The following is a 27,502-nucleotide window of genomic DNA, read 5'->3' on the forward strand; positions in this document are numbered from 1 at the left end:
TTGTTCTCGGCTGCCCTATAAGCGCTAAAGATTTATCGATATCACTGGCGTTCCCCGCCACCTCGCCGCCGCTTGCTCAGTGTGAACACGAGCACGAGCAACTCTGATCAATTCTGCTGCTTACCGAGGAAAGAAAGAGTGGAAAGCACTGCATTTGTTCTGCTTGAGGGGCTTCTGCAAGCTGCTGAAGTTTTGGAGCTGCTCAGCTGGTGCCAAACATGAAATCTTGGCATTACTTATTGTTGTGCTCATCAAGGCTTGAAAAAAGTATGACCTTCACCAGAACAATGTTTGGAAAAAAATTCATTGCTTTTGCAACCATCTAGCAATGCATGGACATTGAAAACACATTAAAAACAGCATGGTTCAAGAGGTACTTACGGGCATATAATCAATGGGTTCACATATTCAATTCACCATCTTTCCATTACTATGCAAAGAGTGATCACATAAAGCATCAGGAATGATAACTATATTAGCCTCGGATGATAATGGTCTGGTTATTATAAGCTTGTGCTGCAGTTTTGTCACCTGCTGCTTGAAATTCTCGAGCTGTTTAAAGCAAGATGGATTCTGATTGGGTGTCAATGATTTTACTGTTCATCAGTTGAAAAAAATAAAAACCTTCTGAAAGTGATTCCAACAAAATTGTTTCTCTATGTCGTTATTGTTACCCTAATTAATGTTGTTCAGTTGCTTTGACACAATCTGTTTTGTATAAAGCACTATATAAATAAAGGTGACTTGACTTGACCCTATATATATATATAAAAAAAAAAAATGCCATAATTTATTTAAAATACATTTATTTCATACTAAGTATACTTCAAATCCATTAACATATTTTTTTTCACATATCACTTAAGACTTATATAAAATTTTGGAGTATTTCTTTATTGCACAATGCACATTTCTTAATATTATGCCTAAAATGTGTTAAAATATCACTATTAATAAGGACTGTATGATCTTTGTATGATATCTTTAAATGCAAGATATTTAAAGTGTACCTTAAGTATACTTGCAACAGTTCCACTTTTGCACAATCAAAAATACTTCAGTATATCCTTAATTGGACCTCAGCACTGCTTTGCACAATTAAAGTGCATTAAGTGAAGACTTTAATTATACCAGTTTAGTATACCAAAAGTACAATTGCAGGGTATTTTTATTAAGCACATAAACACTTAAATGTATCTGTAGTATACTTAGCAAAAAATCACTGTTTTTAAAAATACATTTTACTATTTTTTTTTCACTAGGGTATAGTGAGAACTTTCCTATTTTCACAGAATTTTATAGTTATCGTCCTTGCTGTGAGTGGTACGGAGCCCCAGACATGACATGCAGGAAAAAAATACTCATGTTGTGGCCACGAATTAATAATTTGTGATTTACTAATTCGTTCCCTTGTTTATGTTTTACTACTTTGTTACCTCATTTTAGTGAAATGGTGTGTAAGTTGTAATAACTCCTGTCTGCAATTTCATAAACCCTTTTTTTGTGTAGTGAAAAAAGACCCCTATTGCTGCTGTTATGAATAAAGTATGACAGGACTGTAATGGGGATGTAGTCTGCTCACAAAGAGGGTACAATAGGCTATTCACATATCATTCAAACAACAGAACGAATTAGCAAATTGTGCGCACAATGCATTTAAATCGAGTACTTAAATTAGTAAACAGTGCTCATGATTTACTTAAAAACAAGGCGATGAATTAGTAAATCGTGTGAACTAATTGTTCATTCATGGCAACCATGTAAATATATTTTTTTGTCAAATCTGTGACTCCAAAGAATGGGCGTTTCCCGTGGGGTCCAAAAGTCTGAGAATACAGGAAAAATCTTGATATAAAATATAATTAAAATCTTAAAAAAAAAACACTTCTCACTCAAATAAAGTTAATCATTTGTATTAACAAAAAAAAAAGTATTCAAATGAGAAAAAGAAAAAGAAAAATAGAAGAATATTTCTTATACTTTTGGAGCCCATTCATCAGATTTTTTTCTACACAGAAAAAAAAATATATAGGGTTGAATCACTTTAATCAGTATACTCACCATTGTTGTTTCAGCAATGGATCCAAAACTGTTAATAAATATGTTGCATGTTACGTTCACAGGTGGACCTGTGGGAAAAGAAAAAAAGATAGAAATACAACAAATAAGTTAACTGATACTGATAAAATTAAACAAGTTATCCTCTAAAATTTTATATTAACAAAATATATATTCTTTATTAAGAAACAACCACTAATGCTAACCAAAACTTACCTGCTAAATAAGCCATTCCAAATAAATTGCCATTCACATAAAGCATGTAAATCTTATTTTTAAGATATATGCATCATCTTAGCATACAAAACAAAGATATTGTAAAATATGGAGTAAAATTATTTATAAAGGATGTTGAGGTGAGTCTTCTGTAAAGACAAGACCAACGGTTTTTATTATTGGGACAAGGCAAGCCACTGTTCCTCTCATTTCAGTTTTAGAAATATTATAAGGAAATCTCTTATGCTGGTGCACAAATGAAAGCCTGCAGTCATAGAGATGCTGAACAGAAACAATACGTCTGTTGTTAAAAAGAACCAAGCGATCCATCACATACGCTCTGTAAACACAGAAAGGGGGATATTCTGAGTGACACGGCGCTCATGGCCTCGTAAAGACCCTGTCAGGCTTCTCCAGACTTCTGATTTAGTTAGATACAGAGCTGCTGAACAGCATGGAGAAACCCTGAACCCCATTTCCCTGCCTGCAGATGAGCCACACGCAGCATCCTAAGGGCCTGTTCACACCCGGACGAATTACGCGCGCGATATTCGCCGACGTTTAACGCCTCGTGACTAAACAAAGGGCGCCAATGTGAGTGTGCACACCGACGCGAAAAAAGACGCCACGCGTAAAAGCGTCATTTTTTTAAAAACCGCCTCGGGTTCGTTTTTTTTTTTGTTTTGACGCACCGCGTCAAAAACTATACGACCAATGAGAATGGCGCTTTTGCACACGTGTCTGGGAGCTTCTGAAGTTACAGTAAAACCACACTTGGGGGCGCTCAAAACACAAAACTGTCTTGCTGAGCACACATACGTAACGGCGAAGAAGATATACGCCAAGTAGCGTCTACACTGCCGGGAAGAAATAGACGAAGAAGATGCAAGGCAAGATGAATGAATGTAGAGTTGCTGGTCTCGTTGGTGTCGGAACACAAAGAACTATATGACAACCGCGACAGCGATTGCAAAAATCTTGATAAAAGAGAACTAGTATTTCTAGTATTTCTGGTTTTACATTAAGCGCCATCTAATGTCAGGGAATTAATTTGCATGTTCACCCGGCTCATCGTCAGCGAAAATCGCTTGGGTGTGAACACAAAAAAACGCGTTGAAAAACGCTGGCGAATAACGCGCGCCGATATTCGTCCCGGTGTGTACGGACCTATTACCTGTGCTGAATGAGTAGATTACTGCAAAGAAACATACTGCAATCTGCAAAGTCTGGCAATATTTGTTAGTCCTTCTATAAAGGCTGCAAATTTCTCCTGAAGTGCAACCCCAAGAAAACTATTACCTGGAAATAAATCCACCTTACATGTATGATTTGACAAAAATGTTTAAATTGAAAAATAGTCCTTAGTCAGGGTAGCGCCATATATAATTTTTGACAGGAATGAAAATTAGGCTGTGAGGGACAGAAGTACATACTCCATAAAACTTAAAAATAAAGTCTTGAAAAATGAGAGTTGTGAAAATGACATGATCTAGGACCTTCATACAGTGTGTGGAATTGTAAAGACTCTAATCCAACCCTTCACTGCATTGTTTTCATCCGTTTTAAATTAAATACAGTGCCTAGCCTGACTAAGACTTATATCTCCCTTACGAACATTAATCCATGGTTTGACTGGACAAACATTTTATGGTCCCATGCCTTTCACAGATGATATAAATACATAAAGACCACTTAACTTAGTGATTGCTATCAGGATGTGAAGAGACTTTCAACCAGCATAACAAAAACATGATTTTGAACCATATCACCTACTCTGACTTTAAATGAGAATTTAGCTGCCTATACTCTTTTAAATAAAGATTTTAAAAGGCTTGTTTTTTTTTTTTGTTTTTGCAGGCAGAAAATGCCATAGAAGAACAATTTTAGTGAACAGTTCTTAGGCTGATGATACAAGGAGCTATTTTTTCAGCAATGTTGTCGCCAACAGGCAACCAGATGATACAGGGCCCACGAACGATCTAAAGTATCCCGATAGACACTTGTTATCCATTCTCAATGGAAAAGTGCCCAAGCAACATTGCTCCAAAAAAGTTGCCTGGCAAAATTGCTCAAAAAGTCGCCCCATGTATCATCAACCTTAAAAGAGCCTTTTTCTACTAAAAAACCTGGAAATGTTCTATGGATGTTAAAGGTTCTTCATGCAACCATAGATTCCAACAAAGAACCTTTATTCTTAAGAGTGTGTCTATTGAACCAGCCTTTACAGGCAACTAACTAGGTTTGGAAGTGGCTCAGATTGTAGTACATTATCTGGCAGCTCCTGTTTGAGCCTCTATACAGTGTCAGACACCATAGTTTCTTGCTCTTAGCTTATTTTTTCCACTGAGTATTATACCGGCTGTAATCATTTGTCTCTTCTTGGCTTTCCTTGCCGTATGTGACGCAGCGCAGAGGAAATCTAATGTCCTCACCCCCACTGCAGTTCATTTGTGAGCCCAGCCTCCAATAAGGAGAGAAGAGAGAGAAAGACAGAGCTCATTAACTGTCAGGAAAGGGTGAGTCATCGCCAAGAATGATTTGCTTTGCCATGTCTTTGCCAAACAATCTCCCCTGCTCTCCTAAGAGCAGCTCACTGCAGAGGGAAGCAACCGGCAGCGAAGGGACGTTCGGGTTATTTATACATTTTTTACTCAGCTGTCTTTCCCAACAAATCAGACCTTAATTTCTGAGCCATGCCTCCACCCTCATCTCGTAGAGGTGACGGTAGTTTAGAAGCCTTACACGTTTCACTACGCTTCTCTTTATTGAACAGACAAAAGCAGGACACGTGAGTCGCAAAGATCAGCCTGGTCTTTCCTAGAGAGAAAGTGAGCGTTTTTTGGTACTGTATTGGCGTCGAACAATTAAGTATTTACAAAGAAAAGAGAGACATTCAGAGAGTCATTACTGTGATGAATTTTCATGCATAAACAGAACAATCATCAATCAAAAGTCCCTTGGGTAAGTATAACCTCTTTAGAGCACCCATAAATTACTAGCTTGCTACTGAACACAAAAAAAAAAAAACTGTGAGCCGAGAGACCAATTACTTCTTCATAAACCAACAACCACAACTCATCTTTACAGTTTCCAGTTTATAGTCATTCATTAACAAGGTCCATGTCTGAACTGATCAATAGAGTCCATCTCTTTACCTGGCAGCAACTGGAGAATGATACGGCTTCAAAAGCCATCAGTCTGTTTTACGCCGGTCAGCTGGTGGGAAAGTGGTGTACAAGATGTTGTACCTGGAGGACACTCTCTAAACAGATTTATTACATACAACGGGCACTTCTGATGCCTCCCAGGTAAGTGGACCACCACAAATGAAAGTGTCTGATATAAATAAAGAAAGCTTAATGATATTGCTCATGTTAAAAATCGAGCTGCTCTCAGCAGAAATACAATGGCACAGAGGCATTAAATATTTATATGGCTTCAGCAGTACCTATAAGGTCTTGGCAAGGCAGCTTGTGATCGGAGTGAGATCCACTGGTAACAAAGGGACAGCAAAGTGCCCTACCGGCTTTTCCATGTTAGCACACCATTTTCATCACACCTCACTGAATCAACGCCGGGGCAAATGTCAAGGGCTTCCTCTTACTCCTCATGCGCTGACATCCGGGCTGATGCGGCGTAAATCTATTGGCATGGGGCAATTTTCAATTTGCGCTGCTCTAGTTACACTGACATGGTAAAAAAAAGGTGTTAAGCTTCAGTGAAGGAGCTGAGCTTCTTTAGGAAGAGTGAAATGGGAAAAAAACAAATAAATTATGTTGCTACATAATCCAAATTCTATTGAGATTTTGGTGTTTAATGTGGTGATGGTATCAGCGGGGATATCTTCAAGTATGAAGAGATTTAGTGCACAACAAAAACAACTCACACACACACACACAAACATTTTTAGTACTTAAAATATAACGAGTAGATTTATAGTACACATAAGTATAGAGTATAGAATATTACAAAAAGAGAATATAGTATAGATTACTACAAAACTGACAGAATTAATAGAATACTATACAAAAACAGAACATAGTAAATTTTACTCCAAAAATGATAAAATATATATTGTATACTACAAATAAGCAATAGTTAGAAAAAGAATAGTATTCTGAACACCAAAAATACAATATAATACAAGAATGCTATAGTATAAAATAGTATTATACTACTACTAAAAACTACAATACTACAGAAAATAGTGTAAAACAGTACAAATTCAAAAAACAGAATATAGAAAAATAGTCCAAAACAGAATACTACAAAATAAAGAATTGAATAGTACACAAAAATAATAATATACTACACTACTACTTAAAAAACACTACAAAAACTGTACCACAGAATAGTACAAAGACAGAATACTATAAAATAAAGAATTGATTAATATACAAAAATAATAATATACTGGACTACTACTAAAAAAAAAACAGAATTCTACAAAAGAATATGGTATAGAATAGTACACAAAAACAGAATGCTATATTAGACTTCTAAAACAACATGATATAGAATATTACAAAAACAACATACTGTTTTAGAATACTACAAAAACAGAACAAAATATAGAAGAGTAAAGCAGAATACTATATCAGAATACTACAAAAATAGAATATAGTATAGGATATTACACAAAAACAGCCCACTATAATAGACTAACATTAAAAACAGAAATATACTGTAGTAGTACAAAAATAGAATACTAAAGAAAACAGAATATAGTATTCAATAGTCCAAAAAAAAATCCAGAATGCTACTCTAGACTAATACTAAAACAGAATATAGAATAAAATAACAAAAATAAATACTATTTTAGAATTCTATAAAAAAAAACAGAGTAGTAAAAAAGATTACTACAAAAACAAACAAAACATTCTATGCATGAAAAATGCAATATAGCACAACAAGCCCTGAAATGTGTTAACAAAGGACTACTACAAAACAACAATTAGCAAAACAGCCTGCCTAACGAACATAGCAGCTATATGGATCTCTGACTGAAACCTCATTTTATATTCCATGTGTTTTCTACTTAAAATAACCCATTCCAACAAAACCAAATCCAGATTGAGCAGGAGTCACAGCCATCCATCACTCCAGGTTCGGTTCAGCTAGAGGCGACCCTAACCATTAAGGGGATTGTATTAAAATTCATAAGAGTCGGACAGCGGTGGCTCAGATGGGAAGAGATGCCTGTGCAGTGACAGCTAGTTTCAGAGAGAGTGTCTGAGTTAGCATTGTCACATGCCTATAAGTAATGACACACTGCTAAATTACCAGGATCTCTTCCTGCCCCTGAGGCTAGCATCACTGATAGGGGAAACATGACAGCCTTGGAGGAGAGAGGCTGGAGATAGACATAAATCAATAGGAGGGCTGAGGCTCTGAGTCCAGAAATAGAGAATGAGTCGACTACAGTTTGATTACACTGGATTACCTGGTAGTTGCGGCCGCAGAAGTCATGAGATAAAATGGTCAATATCGCAGTAAAATTGATTCACACTGAGGTTAACTGACGATATAAGAGACTGTTTCATTATACAGAGCAGCTATGCGTATGAAATAATAAGATTAGCGATAAGAAGAAAAGTAGATTAATGTGATGAGTCTCTATTAAACTGACCAAAGTCTCGGCTGGGCTAGCGATGGCACTGAACTACTTAATGTCCAATCCAGAATTCAATGGTCATATTAATAAAATGCTATTGGGGTTATTTGCATATTTCAGATATTTAATAATCATACTACAGTCCTACCAGTGTCAAGAATAACTAGCTAGAAGTAGGGACGATGCTAGCAAATTTTCCAATATTTTGAACGTTTTATTATCAAAACAGTGTCATTTTTTCCATTAACAAGCACTTCTTTAAACTGTGTAGTTGACAAAATGCTAAATATGCTTTTGAAGTTCTGTTTTCATGAGCAAACAGAAGTAATAATCAAACATGCTGTGCTAGAAATTGTTAAAAAAAATTTAACAATTTAATTTTTTTTTTAACAAGTCTGTTTGGACGATTTTTATATCGATCTATCGATCTATCTATCTATCTATCTATCTATCTATCTATCTATCTATATATATATATATATATATATATATATATATATATATATATATATATATATATATACACATACATACACAGTACAGGTCAAAAGTTGGAATCATTACAATTTTTAAATGTTTTTGAAAGAAGTCTCTTCTGCTCATCAAGCCTGCATTTATTTGATCAAAAATACAGAAAAAAAACAGTAATATTGTGAAATATTATTACAACTTAAAATAATAGTTTCCACTTTTTGAATATACTTAAAAAAATAATTCATCCTCAGCTGTTCCATGCAAAGCTGAATTTTTCAGCATCATTACTCCAGCCTTCAGTGTCACATGTCACATCCAATGTCTATCACATGATCATGTAGAAATCATTCTAATATTCTGATTTATTATGAGTGTCAGGAAACAGTTTCTGCTGTCTAAAAATTATTTGATGAATAAAGGATAAAAAGAACTGCATTTATTCAAATCAAATAAAAAAAATTCTAAATATAGCCTATTCTAAGGCCAATATATTTTCTTTACTATCATCTTTTTATCAATTTAACACATCCTTGCTGAATAAAAGTATTGATTTTATTTAAAAAAAGAAAAAAAAAAAATTACTGACCCCAAATTACTGACCATGTAGTGGTATATTGTTATTACAAAATATTTATATTTTAAAATGGAACAGGTTACTTTTTTTTTTGTTTTCTTTTTACTTTTTATTCATCAAAGTATCCTAAAAAGTATCACATGTTCTGAAAATTCATATTAAGCAGAACTCAGAACTGTTTCCAACTTTGATAATGAATCATCATATTAGAATGATTTCTAAAGGATCATGTGATAATGAATCCTAAAAATTCAGCTTTGCATCACAGAAATAAATGATAAGACAAAAGTATAATAAATTTAAAAACAATTATTTTAAATTGTAATAATATATCACAATATTACTGTTTTTTTTTTCTGTATTTTTATGAATATAAATGCAGGCTTGATGACTGCAAAGCAACTTCTTTCAAGAACATTAAAAATAGTAATGTTTCCCAAACTTTTGGTCCTGTATATATATGGGATATATATATATATATATATATATATATATATATATATACACACACACACATATATATAGCATATATATATATATCATATATATCCATATATATATATATATATATAAATAGATTATATTGTGTCATATATATATACACATATATATATACATAAGACTATATAATTGGAATTCTATATATCTATTACAATATATAAGACTATATAATTGGAATTCTATATATCAGGTTATAGATTTTCAATTATATTGAGTTATATATTGTAGTATAAAAGCATTTCATTGTTTGCATAGCTGGTAGTGTAGCTAACTACTTTTCCAAAAGAATAGCTTGATTCTAACATAAAATTACACCTCTAAAACAGAGTCCCTTATTAGCTTAAAATTTCTCCTCTAACACAGAGTCCTACAATCTGTGGTTATTATGAATACAAAAAATAAATAAAAATAAAAATAAAAACCTTAAAACAAACTGAGTAACAGAAAAATTGTAAGGAAACTAAATGTTGCAAAGTCATATTTCCTTGTGACTTGAAAATGAACTGGTTCCTCCTTACAAAAAAAATCTGTGCAATAAAATGAAAATCCCACTCAGAACCATGATTAAACACCCAGCAAAAAAAACAACATAAAAAAAAACACACACACAATTAACCAAAACAATAAACATAAAACAAACCCAACACACAATAAAACAACACAAAACAATCTGACATAAATGCAATATAATACTTTAAATCATGTGTGATCAAGCCGTTAAAAAAATCCAAAAAACAAGACACTAGACATAATAGAACACTGGAGCCGTGACAAACATCCAGAAGACTAGACATTAGTCTACATAAAGGGGGTGAGCTGTTTATAATGCCTTTAATAAAGCTAAATAACAGGGCTCTAATAAGAATCTAGCAGCAGCGTGCGGCCCACAGGACTGAAACTGCATCTCTGCAGCCTCAACACTCACAAAAACAACATTACATGCAGTATGGGAATGACTGTACATCAGAATCAAATATGATATTATTTAAATGCAATATCTGAAAGCATGGCTTGTTATCTAAAGCAACAACATTTGATAAGATTAAACGAATAACAGTGTCAACCTTTTTTTTATTTTTTTCAGTCAGGTGTATAAATTCATTTGCTCTCCCAATTTGATTATAATTTAAGCCAAGATCAGAGGAAAAATCAATGGTGCACAAATGAAAAGCATGCCCGGTTACACAAAGGGATGCACTGGCACTAAATAGTGGCAGTCAACAAGCTCCAAAGATAAATCAACAACTGGAGGCTACATCCAAAATTAAATAAATACTCATTTCCACAGCAAAAGCAATAGAAAGCTAATTAATAATTAAATGCATGCTATTTTGCAAATGTCCTGCCTGAAGCCCAATAACTCTGATCCTCCCACCGGTAAATAAAGATTAAGTAATGATACCCAATTATACCACAAAGTAAACTAAAACCACTATGCCCATGTGCATGTGTCGTTTGGTGTTAGCATGCCATTTCTGAAAAACAACAACAACAACAACAACAAACAAACAGGTGCATGTCTGATGTATGTCTGATTGCAATAGTTAGGTTAATCTCAACCATTAATAAAACACACAGACATATTTAACTCATTATATCATTTAGCCCTTTCTCAGATGTGATATTGCCTGGATTGCATGAATCAATATGCTTGTATGATCCTGGATAAATAAAAAGAAAGTACCTTTCTTGTGAGTACCATCCGATTTGGGGCCTTGTGGGTCTAATGAAAAAAAGATCAGGATTAATAACATGATATTCTAACAGCAAGATGTTAAGGCCTTTTTTTTTTTTTTTTTTTTTTTTTTTGCGGAACCAACAACAGAAAAAAAAAAAAAACATAAGCATCATGGCTCACTTATTCTACATTACACTTGCCAACACTTGTGTGGCAGGGAATATTGGGTGCTAAGAGCATACTAAGGGCAAAAGCAGGTAAGGAGGGATGCACTTATTCGTCCAAAACTTCAGAGCGGGCAGGAGAAAGAGGCAAAGCACTGAAATGAAAGAAAGGATGGGGGAAGCAATGCATATCTGGTCACGGGAGGCAAAATGCACTAATAGATGCAATACACTAGAAAGAGAGAAAATGCAAAGACTACATGTCAAACTGGCTTCACTTTGAGTTTTGCACAAACTGTAAAATCATTTTTATGTAATTTTGTAGATTGAACTGATTTGCCTGGCATTGGGTTGCAGGATTGTGCAATACAAAAGGAATGGGAACTTACTTTGGGAACAACAAAACAGCTCCCGTTTTTTTTTTTTTACAAAGAGAACCAATTTGGGGCATTTTCCCTACTGTTCAACCAAGAAAACATATGGCAGGTCACAGTGCACTATATTCCAGTCAGATTTCTCTTGTGATGTTCATCAGAACCATACAGAAAATACAACAACAGTGCATATCTTTTGCAGTTCTGCATGGTAATCTCAAGGTTAATGATGCTACTTATAAAACCCTACCATGCACATGTGTGACCACAGATATCCTATACAGTATTGCTCCACAGCAAATGCAGTACAGTCTATTCTGATGAGGCAACAGCACTGTGAAAGTGAAAGTGAAAGTGACGTGACATTCAGCCAAGTATGGAGACCCATACTCAGAATTCGTGCTCTGCATTTAACCCATCCGAAGTGCACACACACAGAGCAGTGAACACACACACACACACTGTGAAAACACACCCGGAGCAGTGGTCAGCCATTTTATGCTGCGGCGCCCGGGGAGCAGTTGGGGGTTTGGTGCCTTGCTCAGGGGCACCTAAGTCATGGTATTGAAGGTGGAGAGAGAACTGTACATGCACTCCCCCCACCCACAATTCCTGCCGGCCCGAGACTCGAACTCACAACCCTTCGATTGGGAGTCCGACTCTCTAACCATTAGGCCACGACTTCCCCATGCCACGTGGGAGGTCGTCATTTGTGCGTTACCCTAAACAGAAATCACTCATCCAATGAATCCTAATTAATATACTGTACACCATCATGAGAGTAGACGAGTGATTTAAGGACTTCAAAATCAGGCCGTTCTTCTTCAGCCCAACCGAATGTTCACCAATAGCGCAGACGCCGGCATAATCCAGGACTTCCCAAGAGGCTTATCCTTTGTGAAAAAGCTACGTTAACCATTCAATTCTTAGTCCCCATGACCCACCATTGATTATCCAATCTAAAGCTCTTAGATAAATGACATTAGAAGCAAATATTTTAGAGGAGCCCACTTCTGTCGGTGCATTTCCATCACCAATCATACACAGCTAATATTGAGAGAGGTCAGAGAAGAAAAAGGCATATTAAATTTATAAGAGAAAAAAATTATATTCATACATTTAATTGAAAGCCAATCTGGAAATGAAACAATAATTTGATTAAGTGCACTGATAACTAAATATAAACAATTAACTAAAGGCAATCTAAATTGAACCCTCTTGCAATGTAAAAATGTGTATATAAAACAAAGATCATTGGAGTATGTTTTATAAGAAAATACTTTATCAGTCTTCTATTCATACTTTTAATTGAAAACCCATCTGGAAATAAAACAAAACGATTAAGTGCACTGCTAACTAAATATTAACAATTATCTAAAGCCAATCTCCAATGAATCTCAATTTATATATAAAACAAAGATTTTTGCAAATGTTTTATAAGAAAATTCTTTTTCAGGCTTCAAAATTACACATTTAATTCACTGAGCGACTTGCTGTTTCTTTGTAATTATTTGTACAATTTATAAGCAATTTCTGAGTGAAAATTGTTTCAAAGTTCAATTCAGTTCAAGTTTATTTGTATAGCGCTTTTTACGATACAAATTGTTGCAAAGCAGCTTTACAGAAAATTTAGTTTCTACAATATTTTTAGTAGTAGCATGTCAGTGGTGACTACAGTATGTCAAATTGATATACTTATGTACAAATGTACAAAGTATTTTTTTTTATCTTTTCAGTGTGCAGACAGTGACAAATCACTCTGAAGTTGCACCCAAGTTCAAACGTGCATAACAGAAATTTTTTAATGAAACTTGGATGATCGTCTCTGCTGCCCTGGGAGAATTGGAACAATTTGCAGGCGATGAGCTAAAATGTGTATGAAAAATTTAATTCACATCTAACCTTGCTCCATCTCGGTGTCATTTGATTGTTCTGTTGTGGTGTTTCTGGAGGCCCGCAGCCTGCTCTCATCGACACTGCCTTCTCTCTCTACCCATGAGATAAAAACGCAATTATCTAGCGCGATCCTGAGATGCTTCGTTAACCTCATGGTGGAAATACAGTTCATAGCATCCCTGAAAGCTTACAAAATCGTTTATAGCGGCCTCTTAAAGCAGATTGTGGCAGGAACATATATTCTACTTCTCTCTGAAGACAGCAGATAAGTTATCCAGACAGCGCATAAGAAACACTCCTGATCAGGATTTCAGTCATCTGTCATCATTTAAACCAAGTGAGAAGCATCAGTAGGTTCACCATTGCCGTTTGTATGTGAACGCTGCATCCCGACTCATTAGAGAATTCCCATTAATCCTATTAAAGTCCCATTAAGCATGTGCTGATAGCACCAAATTAACATCAAGCTCCACCAGCTAATAAAGCTTTGTTTCTGCACTTTACATGAATGAGAAGGAGATGCAAAGAGGTAACAGAGACATACAGGACATCCAAAAAGAAAGTAACAAAGCAATCAGTAAATATACCACAGCAGATTGTATATTCACAAATGCACACTTGTCTCATCGAACCCATTCAGAAGCAAAGTGACATAGCAATCAGAAAGCATTACACTGATCATGACCATAATGCATGGTGGCAGCTCATTGGAAATGGGGTGGGAGGGAGACTGCTGGTCTGTGGGTTGATTGTTGATGGCTGATGATTGTGCTGTTTGGGCGGAATCTGTAGCACCTCGTGACTGTCGGCCTCATAGCTCCTCGCTGTGACTGACTGATGAGAAGGGACAAGGTTAACGTGGGTACGGGAGGTGCAGCTGCACTCCAAACCATTCATCACTAGCAGCCGCAGATTACAGCTCATGCTAGTAACGAACAGTCTGCGGACGAACAGTCCCGCTCCTCTCAGGTTCACACGTCATCAATTTGTTTAACGCAACACTTTGATCTGTCAGCGAGCGCAACGAATTGGTCTATTGGTGGGAAGATGATTTTAGATATGATGATTTTAGATTAAGATGAACTGTAATATCTGTGGTATCAAACGGAATAAAAAAAAAAAATCAATTTTTAAACAGGTTTCTGTACTGTTCGCTATTAGTCAAACAGACGGATAGTCCAAACTGAGCCAATGACACCGTGTAGAGCTGGTCAGGATGCATGATATATATGCATACAATATGCAAATTTTTGGGGGGAAACTGGTATTGGAGAAAGTATGGTAATACTGATCAGCAAGATTTAATTGTTTAACATTAGTTAATGCAGGTATCATGAACTAACAATAACTTTTTTATTTTAAATAACTAATAATAATTTAAATATCCACTACCATTTAAATGTTTGGGTTCAGTAAGTTTTTTATTTTATTTTTTTAAATAATACTTATTAATAAAATGAATACTTCTATTTAGCAAGAGCACATTAAATTGATCAAACATGACAGTAAAGACATTTAAAACGTTATAAATATTTTTCAGGATAAAAAAAATAAAAAGTATCAAAATTTCTCCAAAAATGTTTTCAACATTGATAATTTCTGAACATGTGACACTAAAAGCTGGAGTAATGATGCTGAAAATTCAGTTTTACATCACAGGAATAAATTACATTTTGCAAAATATTTCAATAGAAAACTTATTTTAAATTATAATAATATTTCACATTATTACTGTTATCACTGTATTTTTATGAGCATAAGAGACTTGTTTAAAAACATAAAAAAAAACTTTTACATGGTTGTGTCAATATACTACCAATCATATTTGTTTATAATAATGTTCATTTCTACAACTTAATTAAATTTAATTAATTAAAATAAACCTGGACTGATAAATTATAAATTATTCATTGTTAGTCCATGATAACTAATGCACTGACTAATATTAATTAATTGAACCTTTACTGTAAAGTATTTCAACATGAAAAAATTACACACTTCAGCCGTAAAATATAATCTTACATAATTCAGTGACTGAAGAGATACACGTGAAAGATCTGAAAATATATCTATCCCTGTCCTAGCTGCATGGGCTGCCCCAAATATGCCAGGCTATGAGCTTTCCGTTTTAAATGATCCCAACTAAATCAGTTGGAAGGATTTCCCACACCGAGTCCCAGTAATGATCAGTGTAATTTCTTCCCACGCCAGCACATTTTGTTGCTTCAGGCAATTCTTATGTTTTCACTCCCTTTTTTCACTGTATGACCAAATTTGCAGGCGAGGCCGAGTAATCAGAGGAGGTGAACTCCTCCTCACCATGAGCTGGAAAAATATCTTCACTCATCAGATGCTGTTTATGTAGGAATGTTGGACCTTTAAATGTTCTCTCTCTGCTTTTTCTGTCGAAATTTATGGAGAGATGCTGTCAGGACGCTTTCTGTTTGAATTTAAGGGATACGGTGTATAGTGCAGCAGAGAAAACTGGCCGAGGACGCGTGAGCTTCCGGCTCAGAGTGCAGTTACACGCTTGACCTGACAGCCGTGACGAACCTTTGTATTTCATAATGTCTGGTCTGGTCATGTGACCACAGGGCCCATGTGCCCTCATGAATCGAACTGAATGAATTACATAACGAGTTCACGTGTCTATTCAGACAGCGGCTATTATAACTTGATTATTTTTGTTTTTATCAAAATCAATGTACTCGATTTCTGGCAGCAATGGTTTAAATGACACATCAAAAGCATGAAGGGAATGCGGAGTTTGTGATGTTGAGAATATCTGCTACTTCAGCGTAAATTTAAGTGAGAAAACAATCAGCCAACTATGCAATATGACGCCGTTCACCATAAACAGGGTTGCAGCAAAACTCAGCAAAGATAAAATTTAAGATGTCAGAAATCATTCACCATATCACAGCACTGACTGTCAACAGAAATAAATAAAGAAATGAAAGAAATAAATCCGTCGCCACGAGCAAGGTTAAGATGCAAGGTCTTAAAATCAGACAGGGGCCCTCTGCCATTTAAGCGTTTAAGCAGGTTTAACAGTCTGGACATAGTCTCAGAATACATTACTGTAATATTTCTATCATTCAGTAATGCTTTTACCTACCTATAGTTTCAAAGGAAGAGTGAGACTGTACACATATAAACTGTACACATTTTCTGATTTTTTACTTAGTGTAAGTGTCTGCATTACATTAAACATATTTTGGTCAAAAGACAACACTTTATAATAACTTTCAATAATCAATAATTCAACATTTATATAATGCTTAACAAATCAGTAGTTTATATTTCAATGTACGGTAATGATTTGTTAAGCATTATATAATATTATGCTTGCTAAATGTATAATAAAGTGATACTGGTCAACACACATGCAAAATATCAAACATCTTCTACATTCAGCTCTATTAAACAATAAGCATTCAAACATTATTTTTGGGAGTCAAGATTCAAATTGAATCAAATATATATTCAAACATAATACATAAGCAATGAATATATAACATTATTTGAAACAATGCTGAACATTGTGAAGTAAGAGAAAAAAAAAATTACCATTTAATCTCGCAAGGCATTTATGTGTACACAATGTCCAAAATATTAAAAAATTTTTGTGTTTAGTGTATTGCAATTGCTATATGTAATAAAATAAAATAGGTTGCTTTTAAAACTTTTTTACACTTCTTGTTTTTACTAAAAAAAAAAAAAGTGTATTTCCAAGAATAGATAAGGAACAGGCAGACTATAATTTGCAGTGACTGACATTAATATATTGTTGAATATAAGGAAACCTCTGACATGTATCTTGCAGTGGCTATTTCTAACACTGCCAGCACACGTCACACACACTAATATATAGGATACCGAGTACCACCATAGACATTCACTCAGGATAATGAGTCAAGATCATCGACCTAAAAACAGGAATGTAGCCAGCTTGGGAACAGGTTTCTTAATATAAGAAAAAAGTAAATCATAAAAAAATACAATATGTGACCATGGACCACAAAACCAGTCTTAAGTCGCTTGGGTATACTTTTAGCAATAACCAGAAAAAAAAAATAATTATGGGTCAAAATTATTGATTTTTCTTTTATGCCAAAAATCATTAGGATATTAAGTAAAGATCATGTTCCTTGAAGATATTTTGTACGTTTCCTACCGTAAATATATCAAAACTTAATTTTTGATTAGTGATATGCATTGCTAAGAACTTCGTCTGGTCTACTTTAAAGGCAGTAGTTTTTCTCAGTAGTTTTTTTTTTTTTTGCATCCTCAGATTCCAGATTTTCAAATAGTTGTATCTCGGCCTAATATTGTCCGATCCTAACAAACCATACATCAATGGAAAGCTTATTTATTCACCTTGCAGATGTATAAACCAATTTAAAAAAATTGACCCTTATGACTGGTTTTGTGGTCCAGGGTCACATATTATGTGTCAACCCATATGGTATTTAGCAGGCTGCTGTTCTTTGATTACTAAATAACCTTTGGAGTGAATAATTCTAATTTGGGAGCAGCTTTGAATGGAATATGCTTTGAAATCAGATTTTTAAAGTGTTGGTGGAAACTTGTTTATTATTATAACAATAGATCACTTGTTTCTATTAACTGACAAATAATCAATCATCTATATGCACTTATCATATGTATTTTTCCACGCCAGCTCTTTAAATATATGTTTGAAATAGCTTTTTAAAGTAGCGCTTGGCTACATTCCTGGGATATCCAACAGTGTCTTGGTGGATGCACCAACCTTTGAAATTAGGTCTGATTCTTGCATCATAACCGGACACTTTTCCCATAAGCTTGTCCAGGAATTCTGACGGGGGCATTGGGGTGGCAGCTTTCCGAGCCGCTGCTTGTTGGGACGCTGCCAAGCTGTGGATTGGGAAGACAGGTGCGTTAAAGAACAGAGGAGGACAAGCGTTATGCATTATCAAACATTTTTTCAATTATTACATTCTCTACCCTGAGGCAAATGGATATCTCTGACTCAGGCCACTTTTTTCAATTCAAGCTGACATTATATGCTGTCATTTTCAATACTAAACAACTGATTAAAAAAATAGCTTTGGATTTAAAGTCCATGTAAAGGCAATTCAACAAATTGCTACTAAACACATTTTAAATGTTAGAAATGTATTGCTGAAACACGTTACAAAGACTGTGAACAATGTAGTACTGAATTGTAGAGTTAGAACGTAAAATTGTTTTCCCCGCGAGTGGGTGTGGTTTCAGCGCCGACAGCGGACACACCCCCCACGTTTGAGAGCTGACAATACTGCTTATTTTTTCACGATTTGGATACCTTATTTTATTTACTTGGCTTTTTTATCATTCAAATTTGGTTGGGTGTTTAATAGCACATTTTCCTGTGGTGTAACAAACTCAAAACACATATTGCTTTACACAGACTTTAAATCTCCAGAGCTGATGCTCATTGACTCTAGACTAAAGGAGAAGCCATGAAAGAGCTATATGAACATGCAAATTAATCAAGACCTCGTCATACAGTATCTGTGTCCTCATTAGCATTAGAAGCCGCTAGAACCTAATTAGTGATAATAGGGTGCATGTCTGTCGCTTTGACACCTCAGTGTAACCTGAGTTCACAATAAATGTCAGGTCACTAACCGACCTGCGAGTCCCATTATAACTTATCCCATGGACTTTAACCTACAGCCACTTTTAGTGCTGATTAGTAAAAATTTTAGTGCTTCCCTACATGATGGACTTTAATACAGTATGTATCGACTTGTTCAGGTCCTCCCACATACGGCTGGAAACTCACAGGAACAATGGACTTTTTTTTTTTATCTAGCATCAGTGCGTCTGACAAAAATGGAGGATAATAATCATAAAATAGCCTGTGGTATATTGATTTCATCTAAGTCCTTGAGACATGGTCCTCTTCTTGCCAATTTCATGGGTCTTTCTTTGTGGGGAATTGCTCTATTTTCTTAACCAGCCACTGAATCCCATCTAACTGTTTTGGAAGCATATCCATTATTCTTTTTAAAGCCATCGACTTTCTGCGTCACCAGCTATCCGTTGTTTTCAAAGTATCCAATAGTCAGGCTTTTTCTGTTCTTGCACATCATTATTCTTTTTGCTCATTAACATTTACTGGTGTCTGGTCTAAATTGGAGAAGTGTTTGGCATTTAAATGTGGATACAACACAGGAAAAACTTCTCCACATCTCTCTTCTGGAGAAAAAGAATTATGATTTGTCCAAAGAAAAACCTAAACAAAAACATTATGTTAAAAAAAACAACTTATTTTTAACACATGCTGTTATATCAAATAAACAGCATAAAAAAAGTGAGAATAAAGCATTTGCTATTTTGGTATCATTGGGATACTACTACAGTTTCTGTTATTTTGAAATGGATATATATATATATATATATATATATATATATATATATATATATATATATATATATATATATATATATTACTTCATGTTAATTTTAGTTAAAGTTGTAGTACTTTTTTGTGTTTTTGTCATTTTTATCAGTTTTTGTTGGTTTTAAAAGTAAATATATTTTGTATTCATTGTTTAAGTTATTTTAGTACATTGAGTTAAACTAAAAGAAAATGAGAAATGTAATCTTAGCTGAAATGAAGTTTTTTATTTAATATTTTATTAAGTAACAAATGTTACTTGTTACATTACTTAAACGTAATTGTTTTAGTTTTAGTTAACTTTAATAACCCTGCAGTAGAGATCCTCTGCAATGTAGATGCAGAAAATAAAAAGACTTAAACTTAAAAGGAATGTTTTATAACATTCTATTTATCAAAGAATCCTGAAAAAAAATGATCACAGTTTCCACAAAAATATCAAGCAGCACAACTGTTTTCAACACTGATAATAATAATAATAATAATAATAATAATAATAATAATAATAATAATAATATAAATATTTCTTGAGCAGCAAATCAGCATATTAGAACTAAATCTGAGGGATCATGTGACACTGAAGACTGGAGTTATGGCTTTCATAGGAACAAATTACATTTTAAAATATATTCTAATAGAATATATTAAAGTTATTTTAAATTGTAATAATACTTCACAGTATTTCTGTTTTTTATAATCGAATGCTATTTTACACAAAACAAAAAAAGGAGACAACAGACCTGATTTCTATTTTGTACTTAAGTCACATGTTTCATTAGTAATTTCAGAATATTACTTATTTATTCCAGCCTTAGTGATATATATACACACATATGCTTTATATATATATATATATATATATATATATATATATATATATATATATATATATATATATATATATATATATATATACAGCATAAAAAAACGCGTTTCATTTATATATATATATAAATGAAACGCGTGAAGAAACCCATACCTTTGTTTATACTGAAAAATTTTAAAATGCAAACATAATAAGATTAGCCATGGTGTGCCAGATTATCGAGTCTCTTCCAGAGCCATTCTCTGTCACTATAGGCTCTTTACATGAACGCGCCATTGAAAAATATCTTTGTGACAGTGTGAAATCTGTGGATACAGTCTCTATTAGTTTTGGTTCCCTGCAAATCCATCTCATCGCAACCAGCAGCTGGACACGTAACGTGGGCTTTTAACTGCATCTTTAGTAATTAATGGTTTCACTAATCAAGGCAGCCCAGAACAAATGAACCTGGATCGATGCTGGTCATGGCAGTGGAGAGCCTGATCCCTCTGCTGATGCAGCAGGAACCAAAGTAAAGCATCCTGCCAGAAATATATGCAAACAACCCAGAGACCTGCATACTTTAATGTGAGCATCCAATCATTAGCTCTAAGTGTAGCTCATTATGTTCTCTGGACCACTGATGAACACAATCCTTATTGATTTTGTAACACTCGAGAAATCAAAGGCTTCTCTGGCACCAAAATGCCATTTCTTCAAGCTGCTCTTAATTTGTCAGTGTGGTTACAGAACTGAAGGACAGAAGAGAACAAATCACAATAAGCCCAAAAAACTTGATCTTCAAACATTTTTGCATGTATACAACAGACCTCTATAAAAACTAAATTTAAAGGTGGTGGATCCAAAATCAAAATGAGCATTGCTAGTGATGGGACAGTGCCATTTACATTTGATTATTAATTATGTATTAGGAATTAAACTAAACTGGGAAAATCTGTGAAAAGCTCTAAAGCACAGCGCAAAATTGAGATCATATGCATCTGCTTATTTCACCGCTGTCACTACCTGTGCATATATAATTACCAGAGAGACTGAAACTAAACTCTGATACTAATCTCTATTAGCAGATATTAACCCTTGAGGCAAGTGCAATTTCTAATTACTGAGCTTTTAGCAGTAATATGCAGTAATCTCCTAAAGCAATGCAACCACTTTCAAAGTGAGTGCAGGGGCACATCTGGGTCTTCATGCAAACCAGAACAGATGAAATAGTAAAAATAAATAAAAATAAATAATAATAATAATTTAAAAAAAAAATGAAAAGTGCTTGCTTGGTTTCATTTTATTTATTTTTTTCTGACTCTGCCTGAACAACCTACAAACCAAAGATTTTATTTTATTTATTTTAATCATTTTATTTTCATAAATTTTACATTTTAACTTTTATTTTGTACTGATATATCAGTTTCTTTAGTCATTTTAGAATATAAAATATTTTATTATAGTTTTATTATTAAATATTATATTTTAAGATTATATTATATCATTAAATTATATTAAATTTTTATAATTAAATATATTATTATATATTTAGAGTTTATTATTTTGTATTATTAGGACGTTTCCTCAAATGTTCTTACAGTATATCTTATAATATGTTGCTTTCGTTAGGCTAAATTAAGGATTATTTAGTCATATTAAATAAAGTGTCTGACTTATTTAAAAGGTTTTTTTTTTATTTTATTTTTTTTACACTGCATAAACTACATGCACACTGCTGCCTCTGCCATTAATTGGATTAGCCATTCACGGCTTTACCTGCATATTTTAGTGTGATAGTGTGATGACATAATATCATGTCTGCTTTATGCATGTGCTGCATTTTAATAGCTATGCCTCAGTGACATACAGCAGCCTCTCACGTGACAAATGTGCAGGCTAATATGGAAATCAATTAGAGAGATGCAATTCATAGAGCAAATTATGTTTGTGTACAATTTGTATTCGTCAGTGGCATTAGCATTGACAGAGTGATCAATGTCTAGTAATAAGTCTGCATGTGAAATGAGCCTGGGGTGTAGGCTGAAACTGGGAAAGAGATATCAAATAACAAGCTCTGTAAAAGTTCAGCAGCAAGAGCTGAGACTGCACTATCCTGATTCTAGTTCATTAACTAAACACTGGCCAAAGAACGCAAAATAATTACTGCAAACCACTGGCAAGATAAGGTAAATGCTTTTGTGGTAGATTAATTGTTATAGAGGATTCTTATATTTGAGATAATCAGTGTTATGACAGAATAATCCATATGTGGACAAGCTCGAAATTGCATCTATCAAATTAAATATTCATTTTTAATTAAACTGTAAAAATGAATAAATCTCCATAAACATGGGGGCATAATGGTGGTGTAAAACTTTTACAGGCCTATACTCTGTCATATAACTGCACTCAGTCATGTAATGCATTGTTCCTTGAATGAACGAATGGATGATGGATTAATGGATAGATAGATATTATTAAGAAATATAACTATTAAAATTATTAATATTAAATAATAGAGGGTTAGAGATTCTGACCCGTTAATTAAAGCATGAACACTCAAAGAAACAGGGCAGAGGTCTTAAAAGTATTTATTGCTTTTACATAATTATATACTTCAATATCATTTTCAAATAATGCTTCGTTAACAACAAAAAAAGTTTGCAACGCACGCTAAATGTCATAATTTATGAAATGTCATTATTTATTTTTTTTTGCATAAAATTCAAGGCATTAATGTTTGCCTACAAAACCACCACTGACTCTGCACCCCTTTACCTAAATTCATCACTTTAGAGTTATGTGCCTCTAGAAGCTTGCATTCTGCAAGTGAACGACGCCATCTCAAAGAAGCACAAAATCACTTTCACTGACTTTTTCATTAACTGTTCCCTTCTGGTGGAATGACCAACTCAATCCCAGCAGCTGAGTCCTTAGCCATCTTCAAGAAACGACTAAAAACACATCTGTTCCATATTTATTTGACCCTCTAACTCTAGCACTTTCTATTCTATTTTAATCCTACTTTATCTATTTATATTCTTTTTTATTTGAAAAAAAAAAACAACAACACCAAAGAAAAAAAAAACACTTTCTATTTTTTATATTCTATTTAACTTATTTGTTTTTCTTTGTGTTTGTTTGTGTGTGTGTGTGTGTGTGTGTGTGTGTGTAAATAAATACCTCGCTGTACAAGCTAACCAAGTCTTGTCATTTGCACTTACATATTGTTGCTCTTTTGTTAGTTTTGATTGCTTCTATTGTAGTCATTTGTAAGCTGCTTTGAATAAAAGCGTATGTTAAATGACTAAATTTCAATGCAAATATAAATGCAATGTTCGAAAACGCCATTGCTGTGACGTAACCTGTACATAATCCTGCTACCGCTTATAAAACATAAATATTGCCATTGTTTATTATTTTTTTTAATGATTTACACAGCGCAAAAACATTACAAAAATTGTTAGGCCTATGTCTTTAAGACAGCTGACTATACAATCAGAACATTAGTGACAAAAAATATCATTTATAAAAAAAACAACACAAAAAAAACACCGAATTATCCTGAAACGTTTAATAAACAACACACACGTTTTAATAACACAGCCCCATTCATTAAAGGTAACTTAACGTTAGTGAGAATTGCCTGTTGATAACATTTTATTCGTCAAACCACCACTAGTGCTCGCTGTTTAGCCTGTTTTAAAGGGAATCCTTTCCATTTCTGACTAGAAATTATGACTTATTTTTAATTAGCAGACATGAGATTACAGTTGATGAATTAGCAGGCCAGCGAGTCAATCATTACGCTACTTGAAATGATCATACCTATTTCCTTAAATACAATATACTGAGCAAAAGTAAAGATACCACCTATATCGTTGAAACAAAAGAATAGCACAAACAACATAAAAAGAAAACACTCCTGCATTAAAACAGCGCGATACGTACCTGAAAAATACAATAGTTTCCCACAAATAAATCCCGAGTGCGAACATTGTGTCAGGTTGGAGATGAGTGGATGTAGTTCGCTACAGCTCAGTGCACGCTACAATTCCTTTTTCTCTCACTTCTGAGGTTAACAATTGGTCCTTTGCTCGTTTCGGATTCCCAGAAAGGCCAAACAAATCTCACGAGCATGCAGACAACGAGCTGGTCATCTTCCCGACACGCGCTGTGCAGGTGAAGCGGAGCTCCTGTTTCACGAGGGTTGCGGGGTTTCAGGTGGAAGCAGCGCTGTGCAAAAAAACTCGATGAGACAAATTGAGACGTTCATTCCGGACGATCCATTGCAGCATTACGTGCGTGGTCGCCAATATTCAAAGACGCTCCATCGCAAACATTTAAAACAACTGAAACTATGCACTAGATCTCCTCAGAGCGCTGAAATGCACCCAAAGTCATTGGAAAAATATACATACGCGTTTGCGCCTTTCCTCCGCGCATCCCAATGAACAAATTTGCCGCTTTTACGAGCCGCGCGTTAGTTTTAGCTACCTCTGGCTGAGGTAGTCTGATTTAGTGCGTTCTTGTTTCCCAGGGGTGAATTGTTAGAGCTGCATGAAGCTACTTCCATTGTCTGGTCCAGTTAGGAGACGCTGCTCATTTTTGGTTTCAACGCCTTTCTCGAATCCTCGTCAGAAAAGCCCAAACGTTGATATTTCAGCATACAGTGCCTGTTCCATCGCTCATAAGCCCCTCAGCCCCACTGTATTTCTTGCTGCAGTCATTTACTAAACTCAAAAAGCACCTCACACACTCTCAACACACGCCCACATGCTGCTGTCATTGGTCTGAATGGCACTCCAGACAAATGCCTTCTCCTCGGATTGGAGATGCGCACTGCCATATGTTGGACTTCGAGGACTACGCTGTTTTGGGGCAGTATGTGTGTATTTATGCATTGCACAGTTTTCAAAAACGTACTACAAATATGGCATTGCATGGCAGAGAGCTGCTGTGTCTATAACTCTGTTCGCGGCACTGCCAATTACGATGTTTATTAGATTACCGAATAGCTTATCTGTACCTAAAAAAAAGAAACTGTTTTGTTTATTTTTACGCTAAACTTAAAAAAAAAAAAAAAAAAAAAAAACTATTATTTTTAACAAGTTTAATCCATTCACCTTTTGTGCATGTTGTCGCAACAGGGTAGAATGAAATCATCCACAAATAGCCTTTGATAGGCTTTTCATTAAAATATGAACATCATGAAACAATCATGAAACAAAAACAATTCATAAGCCAGCAAAAATAAATAAATATATTAATAATAAGTAATCACATGCACTGGAAAAAAAAAAGAGATGTTAAAAATTAGTTTTAACAAAGCATGTATGTTCAGGGACAAATTTAAGAGTGTGCGGGTGTTAAAATGTTGAAATGGTCAAATGTTGTCAGGGTAGAGATCAATGCATGCACACAGGCACATCAAAATGTTTTAAATCTCAATTGCATAAATTCTGCATAAGATGATTAGATGGCACAAATGCTTTGTAATATTCTACAGCTATTGGCTACAACACAGTATACAGTACATAAAAAATTGTTACCAATATCAACTACACTTATGGTCAGATAATTTAAAACTAAAACTTTTAAATCAGATAACAAAAAACATTCCAAACCTGTCAATGACATACATAGAAATACATAGAAAATTTGTAATTTTGCTTCATAACTAAAATGCATTTGTAATGCACTAGCTATTAACAACAGTATTCCTTAAAAAATAGTTACCAATATCAATTACACTTACGGTTAACTGAAACAAGATGAGATTAAAATCAAATTAATCTCAAAAATACTTTTGGAAACATTTAAAGAAAACATTTTAGATCAGGCAAACTTTAGGAAACCTTTTTAAAAATGTTCTCAGTGATAGTCACTCTAGTAAATACTGTAAAATTGTAATTGTGTACAAGCAAAACTTTATGTTACATCTGCTATAGTTTGACGAGGAATAGATTTGGGCCACAAAAGAAGCAACATGTAGGAACAGGAAGCAGGAATGTCAGTTTTAAGAGGAACAGAATGTGGTGTTTCAATATTAGACGTCTCAGTCTCAGACAGAAAGTGAAAAGAAAACTCAGCTGTGGTGGACAGGACAAGTTTCACCAAGAGAAGAGCTTGGATAGCTTATCCTCAGCACACGTCAGGCCCTCATCCACTGGTCCCTCTGTCATTCCTCGCAATGATGTATGGTCTGACAGTGTAGCCTAGTGTAGGCTGTGGTTGGGTCACTGATGCCAAGAGGGAACATTTTCAGAAGATATTCTAAATCAACAGTGTTACTAACAATATCAGAACTCTTGCAATGAGATTTATATTCTAGTTCTAATGAACTAGAATTCAGAATGTGGATTGCTCCTAAAATACAAACAAAGTAATGATCTCAACAATATAACTTTTTTTTGGACAACTACCCCCGGCTTCCCCCTCATTATTCCTGCTACACACATCAGGAGTGAAGTTCACTGCAGCTCAATGTCACTTCACTGCAGCAATAATAACATGCATGATGTTTGCCAGCGCAAAGCTGAAATAGAATCATTTTGGACTTGGATATTGGCTTATTAAATGCTAAGTATTAAATATCTTGAAGTGATGTTTTAGCACAGAAGCATTCACTGTATGAGTCAGTATCGGTTATCAATTACTGTTTGAATAAAGCGTCTAGAAATTCAGTTAAATTTCGTTATCCATGACAACACAA

The 27,502-nt window shown here is 34.4% G+C and overlaps 1 protein-coding gene across 2 annotated transcripts in view; it reads right to left on the bottom strand.

The window, feature by feature from the left end:
- The window catches only part of LOC109093737 (glycine receptor subunit alphaZ1-like), a 52,481-nt gene extending 26,860 nt beyond the window's left edge, over window positions 1-25,621 (bottom strand). The window contains exons 1-4 of one of the 2 annotated variants that reach the window (XM_042770364.1): window positions 24,739-25,621; window positions 18,324-18,448; window positions 11,122-11,160; window positions 2,062-2,129 (exon numbers count right to left, since the gene is read on the bottom strand). In XM_042770364.1, coding sequence (XP_042626298.1) covers window positions 2,062-2,129; window positions 11,122-11,160; window positions 18,324-18,448; window positions 24,739-24,785 — 279 coding nt within the window. In that variant the 5' untranslated portion in view covers window positions 24,786-25,621. The remainder of the gene's footprint in view (window positions 1-2,061; window positions 2,130-11,121; window positions 11,161-18,323; window positions 18,449-24,738) is intronic. The other variant, XM_042770365.1, reaches the window with a different exon arrangement.
- Window positions 25,622-27,502: the final 1,881 nt, after the last annotated feature.

The sequence above is a fragment of the Cyprinus carpio genome, chromosome A14 (genome assembly GCF_018340385.1).
Source record: "Cyprinus carpio isolate SPL01 chromosome A14, ASM1834038v1, whole genome shotgun sequence".
Taxonomy (NCBI): Eukaryota; Metazoa; Chordata; class Actinopteri; order Cypriniformes; family Cyprinidae; genus Cyprinus; species Cyprinus carpio.